This window comes from Pezoporus flaviventris, unplaced genomic scaffold (assembly GCF_033815535.1).
Source record: "Pezoporus flaviventris isolate CSIRO_AGI_PZ_B2104156 unplaced genomic scaffold, CSIRO_AGI_Pfla_v1 ptg000256l, whole genome shotgun sequence".
Taxonomy (NCBI): Eukaryota; Metazoa; Chordata; class Aves; order Psittaciformes; family Psittacidae; genus Pezoporus; species Pezoporus flaviventris.
In genome coordinates this window covers 57,028-69,493 of record NW_026892803.1, presented here as the reverse complement: position 1 = coordinate 69,493, position 12,466 = coordinate 57,028, and the positions used below count along the sequence as shown (strand labels likewise).

The following is a 12,466-nucleotide window of genomic DNA, read 5'->3' as shown; positions in this document are numbered from 1 at the left end:
CATAGACACCCATAGCAACCTTTAGCACCCATACCACCCATAGACAGGCATAGGCACCCATAGCAACCTATCGCATCCATAGCACCCATAGACACCCATAGCAACCTTTAGCACCCATAGACATCCATAGACACCCATAGCAACCTTTAGCACCCATACCACCCATAGACAGGCATAGACACCCATAGCAACCTTTAGCACCCATAGACATCCATAGACACCCATAGGAACATTTAGCACCCGTAGCACCCATAGACATCCATAGACACCCATAGGAACCTATCGCATCCATAGCACCCATAGACACCCATAGCAACCTTTAGCACCCATGGACATCCATAGATACCCATAGCAACCTTTAGCACCCATACCACCCATAGACAGGCATAGACACCCATAGACACCCATAGCAACCTTTAGCACCCATAGACATCCATAGACACCCATAGCAACCTTTAGCACCCGTAGCACCCATAGACATCCATAGACACCCATAGGAACCTATCGCATCCATAGCACCCATAGACACCCATAGCAACCTTTAGCACCCATAGACATCCATAGACACCCATAGCAGCCTATCGCACCTGTAGACATCCATAGACACCCATAGCAACCTTTAGCACCCATACCACCCATAGACAGGCATAGACACCCATAGACACCCATAGCAACCTTTAGCACCCATACCACCCATAGACACCCATAGCAACCTTTAGCACCCATACCACCCATAGACAGGCATAGACACCCATAGCAACCTTTAGCACCCCTATCACCCACAGACACCCATAGGAACCTATCGCATCCATAGCACCCATAGATACCCATAGTAACCTTTAGCATCCATAGCACCCATAGACACTCCTAAGCATCAATAGCATCCATAGACACCCATAGCAACCTATAGCACCCATAGACACCCATATCAACCTGTAGCACCCATAGACGTCCATAGACACCCATAGCAGCCTATAACATCCATAGCACCCATAGAAACCCACAGCAACCTATAACATCCATAGCACCCATAGATACCCATAACAACCTTTAGCATCCATAGCACCCACAGATGTCCATAGCATCCTATAGCATCCATAGCACCCATAGACACCCACAGCAACCTATAACATCCATAGCACCCATAGATACCCATAACAAACTTTAGAATCCATAGCACCCATAGATGTCCATAGCAACCTATGGCATCCATAGCACCCGTAGACACCCACAGCAACCTATAACATCCATCGCACCCATAGCCACCCATAGCAACCTTTAGCACCCATAGCACCCATAACCACCCACAGCAACCTATAGCACCCATAGCCACCCATAGCTACCTATAGCACCCATAGCCACCCATAGCTACCTATAGCACCCATAGCCACCCATAGCAACCTTTAGCACCCATAGCCACCCACAGCAACCTTTAGCACCCATAGCCACCCATAGCAACCTATAGCACCCATAGCCACCCATAGCAACCTTTAGCACCCATAGCCACCCACAGCAACCTGTAGCACCCATAGCCACCCATAGCAACCTATAGCACCCATAGCCACCCACAGCAACCTTTAGCACCCATAGCCACCCATAGCAACCTTTAGCACCCATAGCCACCCATAGCAACTTTTAGCACGTTTAGCACCCATAGCCACCTATAGCAACCTTTAGCACCCATAGCAACCTATAGCACCCATAGCCACCCATAGCAACCTTTAGCACCCATAGCCCCCATAGCCTCCCCGTAGCACCCAGTGCGCGGCCCCAGTGCTCCCAGTATAACCAGTGCCCGCAGATGACGAAGATGCTGGACCTGCTCGAGGACTTCCTGGACTACGAGGGCTACAAGTACGAGCGCATCGACGGCGGCATCACCGGCGCCCTGCGGCAGGAGGCCATCGACCGCTTCAACGGTAGCACCCAATGGGGGGCACCCATGGGTGGGGGGGCACCCATGGGTAGGGGGGAGGTCAGTCAGTGGGTGTGGGTCACTATGGGGGTAGTTGATGGTAGGGGGTGATTGGCATCGGGAGGCTATTGAATGTGTCAGTGGTGGCACCCAGCACGGGGGCACCCACAGGTATGGGGGTAGTCAATGGGTGTGGGTCACTATGGGGGTAGTCAATGGGTGGGGGTCACTATGGGGTAGTCAATGGTAAGGGATGATTGGCATCAGGAGGCCATTGAATGTGTTAATGGGAGCACCCATGGGTGGAGGGCACCCATAGGTACAGGGATAGTCAAGGGGTGTGGGTCACTATGGGGTAGTCAATGGTAAGGGATGATTGGCATCAGGAGGCCATTGAATGTGTCAATGGGAGCACCCATGGGTGGGGGGCACCCATGGGTATGGGGGGAGTCAGTGGGTGTGGGTCACTATGGGGGTAGTTAATGGTATGGGGTGATTGGCATCAGGAGGCCATTGACTGTGTCAATGGTGGCACCCAGCATGGGGCACCCATAGGTAGAGGGGTAGTCAATGGGTGGGGGTCACTATGGGGTAGTCAATGGTAAGGGGTGATTGGTATCAGGAGGCCATTGACTGCATCAGTGGTGGCACCCATGGATGGGGGGCGCCCATAGGTAGGGATCATTATGGGGTAGGGGGTAGTCAATGGTAGGGGTTGATTGGGATCAGGAGGCCATTGACTGTGTCAGCGGTGCCACCCATGGGTGGGGGGCACCCATAGGTAGGGAGGTAGTCAATGGGTGTGGGTCACTATGGGGTAGTCAATGGTAGGGGGTGATTGGGATCAGGAGGCCATTGACTGTGTCAGCGGTGCCACCCATGGGTGGGGGGCACCCATAGGTAGGGAGGTAGTCAATGGGTGTGGGTCACTATGGGGTAGTCAATGGTAGGGGGTGATTGGTATCAGGAGGCCATTGACTGTGTCAATGGTGGCACCCAATGGGGGGCACCCATGAGTGGGGGGGTCAGTATGGGGTACGGGGTAGTCAATGATAGGGGGTGATTGGCATCAGGAGGCCAATGAAATGAATGTGTCAATGGTAGCACCCAGCATGGGGGCACCCATGGGTGGGGGCACCCATAGGTAGGGGTGTCAGTATGGGGTAGGGGGTGGTCAATGGTAGGGGGTGATTGGCGTCAGGAGGCCATTGTCAGTGGTGGCACCCAATGGGGGCACCCAATGGGGTGGGGGGCACCCATAGGTAGAGGGGTAGTCAATGGGTGTGGGTCACTGTGGGGTAGTCAATGGTAGGGGTTGATTGGCATCAGGAGGCCACTGAATGTGTCAGTGGTAGCACCCATGGGTGGGGGGCCCCCGTAGGTAAGGGGGCAGTCAGTGGGTGGGGGTCACTATGGGGTAGTCAATGGTAAGGGATGATTGGTAACAGGAGGCCATTGACTGTGTCAATGGTGGCACCCAGCATGGGGGCACCCCTAGGTGGGGGGCACCCATAGGTAGGGGGTCAGTATGGGGTAGGGGGGAGGCAATGGTAGGGGGTGATTGGCATCAGGAGGCCATTGACTACATCAGTGGTGTCACCCATGGGTGTGGAGCACCCATAGGTAGAGGGGTAGTCAGTGGGTATGGGTCACTATGGGGTAGTCAATGGTAGGGGGTGATTGGCGTCAGGAGGCCATTGACTGTGTCAGTGGTGGCACCCAATGGGGGGCACCCATGGGTGGGGGCACCCATAGGTAGAGGGGTAGTCAATGGGTGTGGGTCACTATGGGGTAGTCAGTGGTAGGGGTTGATTGGCATCAGGAGGACGTTGTGTCACTGTTGGGCACCCAGCATGGGGGCACCCATGGGTGGGGGGTACCCATAGGTAGGGGGTCACTATGGGGTAGTCAATGGTAGGGGGTGATTGGCATCAGAAGGCCATTGACGACATCAGTGGTGGCACCCATGGGTGTGGGGCACCCATAGGTAGAGGGGGAGTCAGTGGGTGGGGGTCACTATGGGGTAGTCAATGGTAGGGGGTGATTGGCATCAGGAGGACATTGTGTCATTGGTGGCACCCAATGGGGGGCACCCATGGGTGGGGGGCACCCATAGAGGGGTAGTCAATGGGTGTGGGTCACTATGGGGTAGTCAATGGTAAGGGGTGATTGACATCAGGAGGCCTTTGACTGTGTCAATGGTGGCACCCAATGGGGGGCACCCATGGGTGGGGGTCAGTATGGGGTAGGGGGTAGTCAATGGTAGGGGATGATTGGCATCAGGAGGCCATTGAATGTGTCAATGGTAGCACCCAGCATGGGGGCACCCATGGGTGGGGGTCAGTATGGGGTAGGGGGTAGTCAATGGTAGGGGATGATTGGCATCAGGAGGCCATTGAATGTGTCAATGGTAGCACCCAGCATGGGGGCACCCATGGGTGGGGGTCAGTATGCGGTAGGGGGCCTTCAATGTGTGGGGGGGAAAAGGGTTTTGGGGGGACATAGAGGTTGTTGCGGGGTACCCATAGGAGGGGGGGGGTCACTGGCTTGGGGGGCAACTGTGGGGTACTGTTGCCACTGACGCCAGGGGCTATGGGGTGCTATGGGGGGCTATAGGGAGTGCTGTGTGTGCTGATGCTGGAGGGGCAGTGCCAGGGGCTCTTGGCTGTCTGTGGGTGCTGTAGGGGTCTGTGGGTGCTATAGGGGTCTCTGGGGGTCTGTAGGGTTCTGTGGGGTGCTATAGGGGTCTTTGGGGTGCTGTAGGGGTCTATGTGTACTATAGGGGTCTATGGGTGCTATAGGGTTCTGTGGGGTGCTATAGGGGTCTTTGAGGTGCTGTAGGGGTCTATGTGTACTATAGGGGTCTATGGGGTGCTATAGGGGTCTATGGGTGCTATAGGGTTCTGTGTGGTGCTATAGGGGTCTTTGGGGTGCTGTAGGGGTCTATGTGTACTATAGGGGTCTGTGGGGTGCTATAGGGGTCTATGGGTGCTATAGGGGTTTGTGGGTGTTAATGGGGTCTGTGCGTGCTGTAGGGGTCTGTGGGGTGCTGTAGTGGTCTATGGGTGCTATAGGGGTCTGTGAGTGCTGTAGGGGTCTGTGGGGGTCTTTACTCGTCTGTGGGTGCTATAGGCATCTATGGGGTGCTATAGTGGTCTGTGGGGTACTCTAATGGTCTATGGGTGCTATAGTGGTCTGTGGGGTGCTGTAGGGGTCTGTCGGTACTATACGCGTCTATGGGGTGCTATAGGTGTCTGTGGGTGCTATAGGGGTTTATGGGTGCTGTAGGGGGTTATGGGTGCTGTAGGGATCTGTGGGTGCTGTAGAGGTCTGTGGGGGTCTTTAGTGGTCTCTGGGTGCTATAGGCATTTAAGGGGTGCTATAGTGGTCTATGGGGTGCTGTAATGATCTATGGGTGCTATAGGTGTCTGGGTGCTGTAGGGGTCTGTGGGGGTCTGTAATGGTCTATGGACACTATAGTGGTCTGTGGGCTGCTGTAGGGGTATGGATACTATAGGTGTCTGTGGGGTGCTATAGTGGTCTATGGGTGCTATAGGGGTCTATGGGTGCTGTAGGGGTCTATGGGTGCTATAGGGGTCTATGGGGTGCTGTAGGGGTCTATGGGGTGCTATAGGGGTCTGTGGGTGCTGTAGGGGTCTATGGGTGCTATAGGGGTCTGTGGGTGCTATAGGGGTCTATGTGGTGCTATAGGGGTCTGTGGGTGCTATAGGGGTCTATGTGGTGCTGTAGGGGTCTGTGGGTGCTATAGGGGCCTGTGGGTGCTATAGGGGTCTATGGGTGCTATAGGGGTCTGTGGGTGCTATAGGGGTCTATGTGGTGCTATAGGGGTCTGTGGGTGCTATAGGGGTCTATGTGGTGCTGTAGGGGTCTGTGGGTGCTATAGGGGCCTGTGGGTGCTGTAGGGGTCTATGGGTGCTATAGGGTCTATGGGTGCTATGGGGGTCTATGGGTGCTATAGGGGTCTGTGGGTGCTGTAGGGGTCTATGGGGTGCTATAGGGGTCTGTGGGTGCTGTAGGGGTCTATGGGTGCTATAGGGGTCTGTGGGTGCTATAGGGGTCTATGGGGTGCTATAGGGGTCTGTGGGTGCTATAGGGGTCTATGGGTGCTATAGGGGTCTGTGGGTGCTATAGGGGTCTATGGGTGCTATAGGGGTCTGTGGGTGCTATAGGGGTCTGTGGGTGCTATAGGGGTCTATGTGGTGCTATAGGGGTCTGTGGTTGCTATAGGGGTCTGTGGGTGCTGTAGGGGTCTATGGGTGCTATAGGGGTCTGTGGGTGCTATAGGGGTCTATGGGTGCTATAGGGGTCTGTGGGTGCTATAGGGGTCTATGGGGTGCTATAGGGGTCTGTGGGTGCTATAGGGGTCTATGGGTGCTATAGGGGTCTGTGGGTGCTATAGGGGTCTGTGGGTGCTATAGGGTCTGTGGGTGCTATAGGGGTCTGTGGGTGCTATAGGGGTCTATGGGTGCTATAGGGGTCTGTGGGTGCTATAGGGGTCTATGGGGTGCTATAGGGGTCTGTGGGTGCTATAGGGGTCTATGGGTGCTGTAGGGGTCTGTGGGGTGCTATAGGGGTCTGTGGGTGCTGTAGGGGTCTGTGGGTGCTTTAGGGGTCTATGGGTGCTGTAGGGGTCTATGGGGTGCTATAGGGGTCTGTGGGTGCTGTAGGGGTCTGTGGGTGCTATAGGGGTCTATGGGTGCTGTAGGGGTCTATGGGGTGCTATAGGGGTCTGTGGGTGCTTTAGGGGTCTATGGGGTGCTATAGGGGTCTGTGGGTGCTGTAGGGGTCTGTGGGGTGCTATAGGGGTCTATGGGTGCTGTAGGGGTCTATGGGGTGCTATAGGGGTCTGTGGTTGCTATAGGGGTCTGTGGGTGCTGTAGGGGTCTATGGGGTGCTATAGGGGTCTGTGGGTGCTGTAGGGGCCTGTGGGTGCTATAGGGGTCTATGGGTGCTGTAGGGGTCTGTGGGTGCTATAGGGGTCTATGGGTGCTGTAGGGGTCTGTGGGGTGCTATAGGGGTCTGTGGGTGCTGTAGGGGTCTATGGGGTGCTATAGGGGTCTGTGGGTGCTATAGGGGTCTATGGGGTGCTATAGGGGTCTGTGGGTGCTGTAGGGGTCTATGGGGTGCTATAGGGGTCTGTGGGTGCTGTAGGGGCCTGTAGGGGGTGCTGTGGGCGCTGACGCCGGGGGGGCAGCGCCGGGGGCGCAGCAGTTCTGTTTCCTGCTCTCGACACGGGCCGGGGGCCTCGGCATCAACCTGGCGACCGCCGACACCGTCGTCATCTTCGACTCCGACTGGAACCCACACAACGACATCCAGGTCCTGAGCACCCCCCGTGGCGCCCAGCACCCACCTCCTCCACATACCCCATTCCCCACACCCCATTCCCCATACCCCACATCCCATTCCCCACATCCCATATCCCATATACCCATGCCACATTCCCCATACCCCATATCCCATACCCCATATCCTATACCCCACACCCCATATCCCATTCCCCACATCCCATATCCCATACCCCATATCCCACACCCCATACCCCACACCCCATTCCCCATACCCCATATCTCACTCCCCATATCCCATACCCCATACCCCACGCCCCACACCCCACACCCCATACCCCATATCCCACACCCCATACCCCATTCCCCATACCCGACACCCCACTCCCCATACCCCACACCCCATACCCCACACCCCATTCCCCATACCCCATACCCCATATCCCATACCCCACATCCCACATCCCATTCCCCACATCCCATATCCCATACCCCATATCCCACACCCCATATCCCACACCCCATATCCCACACCCCATATCCCACACCCCATACCCCACACCCCATTCCCCATACCCCATATCTCACTCCCCATATCCCATACCCCATACCCCACGCCCCACACCCCACACCCCATACCCCATATCCCACACCCCATACCCCATTCCCCATACCCGACACCCCACTCCCCATACCCCACACCCCATACCCCACACCCCATTCCCCATACCCCATACCCCATATCCCATACCCCACATCCCACATCCCATTCCCCACATCCCATATCCCATACCCCATATCCCACACCCCATATCCCACACCCCATATCCCACACCCCATATCCCACACCCCATACCCCACACCCCATTCCCCATACCCCATATCTCACTCCCCATATCCCATACCCCATACCCCACGCCCCACACCCCACACCCCATACCCCATATCCCACACCCCATACCCCATTCCCCATACCCGACACCCCACTCCCCATACCCCACACCCCATACCCCACACCCCATTCCCCATACCCCATACCCCATATCCCATACCCCACATCCCATACCCCATTCCCCATACCCCATGCCCCACACCCCATTCCCCATAACCCATATCACATATACCCATACCCCACACCCCATTCCCCATACCCCATGCCATCCCTATGACATCCCCTGCTGTTCCGTGCTATCCCCTGTCCCATCAGAGGTGTTCACCTGCTCACACCCCATCACCATATCCCATCTCCCCACATCCCACCTGCCATATTCTGTATCCCAGGACATTCCATGTCCCGTATCCCATGACGTCCCATGTTACCCCACTCCATCCCATGTTATCCCACTCCATCCCATGTTACCCCATGTTACCCCATGTTACCCCATGTTACCCCATGCCATCCCATGTTACCCCATGTTACCCCATGCCATCCCATGTTATCCCATGTTATCCCATGTTACCCCATGTTACCCCATGACGTTCCATGTTATGCCATGTTACCCCACGTTATCCCACTTTACCCCCCGATGTGCCGTGTCCCCCCCCATTGCAGGTGTTCAGCCGCGCGCACCGCATCAGCCAGCCCAATGCCATGTCCCATGTCTCCATCTCCCCACATCCCACTCCATCCCATGTTACCCCACGTTATCCCACATTATCCCATGTTACGCCACATTACCCCATGTTACCCCATGACGTTCCATGTTATCCCATGACGTTCCATGTTATCCCACATTGCCCCCTGACGTGCCGTGTGCCCATTGCAGGCGTTCAGCCGCGCGCATCGCATCGGCCAGCCCAACGCCATGTCCCATGTCTCCATCCCACTCCATCCCATGTTACCCCATGACGTTCCATTTTATCCCATGTTACGCCATGTTATCCCATGTTATCCCATGTTACCCCATGTTATCCCATGTTGCCCCACTCCATCCCATGTTGTCCCATTACCCCATGACATTCCATGTCATCCCATGTTACCCCATGACGTCCCATGTTATCCCATGTTACCCCATGATGTCCCATATTATCCCGTTACCCCATGACGTCCCATGTTACCCCATGACGTTCCATGTTACCCCATGATGTCCCACGTTATCCCATGTTACCCCACGTTATCCCATGTTACCCCACGTTATCCCACGTCACCCCACGTTACCCCACGTTCCCCCCTGACGTGCCGTGCGCCCGTTGCAGGCCTTCAGCCGCGCGCACCGCATCGACCAGGCCAACGCCATGTCCCGTGTCTCCATCCCACTCCATCCCATGTTATCCCATGTTATCCCATGTTATCCCACGTCACCCCACGTTACCCCCTGACGTGCCGTGCGCCCGTTGCAGGCGTTCAGCCGCGCGCACCGCATCGGCCAGGCCAACGCCATGTCCCATGTCTCCATCCCACTCCATCCCACTCCATCCCACATTACCCCATGTTACCCCATGTTACCCCATGTTATCCCACGTTACCCCATGTCACCCCACGTCACCCCACGTTACCCCACGTTCCCCCCTGACGTGCCGTGCGCCCGTTGCAGGCGTTCAGCCGCGCGCACCGCATCGGCCAGGCCAACAAGGTGATGATCTACCGGTTCGTGACGCGCGCGTCGGTGGAGGAGCGCATCACGCAGGTGGCCAAGCGCAAGATGATGCTCACGCACCTGGTGGTGCGCCCGGGGCTGGGCTCCAAGGCCGGCTCCATGTCCAAGCAGGAGCTCGACGACATCCTCAAGTTCGGCACCGAGGAGCTCTTCAAGGATGAGAACGAGGGTGAGGGCGGGGGTCGGCGTGGGGGGCACGGTGGGGCGTGGGGGGCACAGTGGGACGGGGGGGTATGGTGGGGCATGGGGGGCACGGTGGGACGTGGGGGGCACGGTGGGACGGGGTCATGATAGCAAGTGGGGGTCACGGTGGGACGTGGGGGTCACGGTGGGGCATGGGGGTCACAGTGGGACGTGGGGGGTACGGTGGGGCGTGGGGGTCACGATGGGACGGGGTCATGATGGCACGTGGGGGTCACGGTGGGGTATGGGGGTCACGATGGGATGAGGTCATGATGGCACGTGGGGGTCACGATGGGACGTGGGGGTCACGGTGGGACGTGGGGGTCACGATGGGACAGGGTCATGATGGCACATGGGGGTCACGATGGGACGTGGGGGTCACGGTGGGGCATGGGGGTCACGATGGGATGAGGTCATGATGGCACATGGGGGTCACGATGGGATGTGGGGGTCACGGTGGCACGTGGGGGTCACAATGGGACGGGGTCATGATGGCACGTGGGGGTCACAGTGGGACGTGGGGGTCACGATGGGGCGTGGGGGTCACGGTGGGACGTGGGGGTCACGATGGGATGTGAAGGTCATGGTGGGGCGTGGGGATCATGATGGGACGGGGGGGTCACAATGGGGCATGGGGGTCACGGTGGGGCGTGGGGGGCACGATGTGGTGTGGGGGTCACAGTGGGGCATGGGGGTCATGGTGGGATGTGGGGGTCATGGTGGGGTGTGGGGGTCATGGTGGGACATGGTAGGGATTATGATGTTGCATGGGGGTCACAATGGGACATGCGGGTCATAATGGGGCATGGAAGTCATGGTGGGACATGGGGGTCATGATGGGAAATGGGGGTCACAATGGGACATGGGGGTCACGATGGGACATGGTAGGGGTTATGATGTTGCATGGGGGTCACAATGGGACATGGGGGTCACAATGGGACATGCGGGTCACAATGGGGCATGGAAGTCATGGTGGGACATGGGGGTCACAATGGGACGTGAAGGTCACGATGGGACATGGAGGTCATGGTGGGACATGGGGGTCACAATGGGACGTGAAGGTCACAATGGGACATGGAGGTCATGGTGGGACATGATAGGGGTTATGATGTTGCATGGGTGTCACAATGGGACATGGGGGTCACAATGGGACATGCGGGTCACAATGGGGCCTGGAAGTCATGGTGGGACATGGGGGTCACAATGGGGCATGGGCGTCGTGATGGGACATGTGGGTCGTGATGGGACATGGAGGTTATGGTGGGACATGGAGGTTATGGTGGGGCATGGCAGGGGTTATGATGTTGCATGGGGGTCACAATGGGACATGGGGGTCACAATGGGGCATGGGGGTCACAATGGGGCATGGAAGTCATGGTGGGACATGGGGGTCATGATGGGACATGGAGTTCACAATGGGACATGGGGGTCACAATGGGACGTGGGGATCACGATGGGGCATGGGGGTGACGATGGGGCATGGAGGTCACAATGGGACCTGGGGGTCACGATGGGACATGGGGGTCACAATGGGACATGGGGATCACAGTGGGACATGGGGGTCACAATGGGGCATGGAGGTCACAGTGGGACAAGGGGGTCACAATGGGACGCGGAGGTTATGGTGGGACATGGTAGGGGATATGATGTTGCATGGGGGTCACAATGGGACGTGGCGGTCACAATGGGACATGGAGGTCACAATGGGACATAGAGGTCACAATGGGGCATGGAGGTCATGATGGGACATGGGGGTCACAATGGGACATGGGGGTCATGGTGGGGAATGGAGGTCACAGTGGGACGTGAAGGTCATGGTGGGACATGAAAGCCTATGATGGGATGTGGAAAGTCATGGCGGGACATGGAAGGTCCTAATGGGACCATTTGGGGCCATATTTGGCTTCCTGAGGCTCTGTTGGACCATGTTCGGCCGTGTTGAAGCATGCTTTGGCCATGGTGGGGCACGTTGGATCATACCAAGGGCACGTTGGGCCATGCCAAGGCCATGGTGGGCCTTGTTTGGCTCCGTTAAGGTCATGTTGGCCAATGCCAAGGCCATGGTGGGCCTTGTTTGGCTCTGTTAAGGCCATGTTGGCCAATGTTGGCCATGCCAAAGCCATGTTGGCCCACATTGGCCCATGCTAAGGCCACATTGGCCCATGTTGGCCCATGCCAAGGCCATGTGGGCCCGCATCGGCCCACGCTGGCCCATGCCAAGGCCATGTTGGCCCACATTGGCCCATGCCAAGGTCACAGTGGCCCATGCTAAAGCCATGTTGGCCCATATTGGCCCAAGCTAAGGCCACATTGGCCCATGTTGGCCCATGCTAAAGCCATGTTGGCTCACATTGGCCCATGCTAAGGCCATATTGGCCCATGTTGGCCCATGCCAAGGCCATGTTGGCCCACATTGGCCCATGCCAAGGCCACATTGGCCCATGCTAAAGCCATGTTGGCCC

General features: G+C 57.2%; 1 protein-coding gene across 1 annotated transcript in view; it reads left to right on the top strand.

The window, feature by feature from the left end:
- The window catches only part of LOC133263217 (chromodomain-helicase-DNA-binding protein 3-like), a 73,877-nt gene that overhangs the window by 26,390 nt on the left and 35,021 nt on the right, over positions 1–12,466 (top strand). The window contains exons 10-12 of the mRNA XM_061442928.1: positions 1,802–1,919; positions 7,131–7,255; positions 9,759–9,990. Coding sequence (XP_061298912.1) covers positions 1,802–1,919; positions 7,131–7,255; positions 9,759–9,990 — 475 coding nt within the window. The remainder of the gene's footprint in view (positions 1–1,801; positions 1,920–7,130; positions 7,256–9,758; positions 9,991–12,466) is intronic.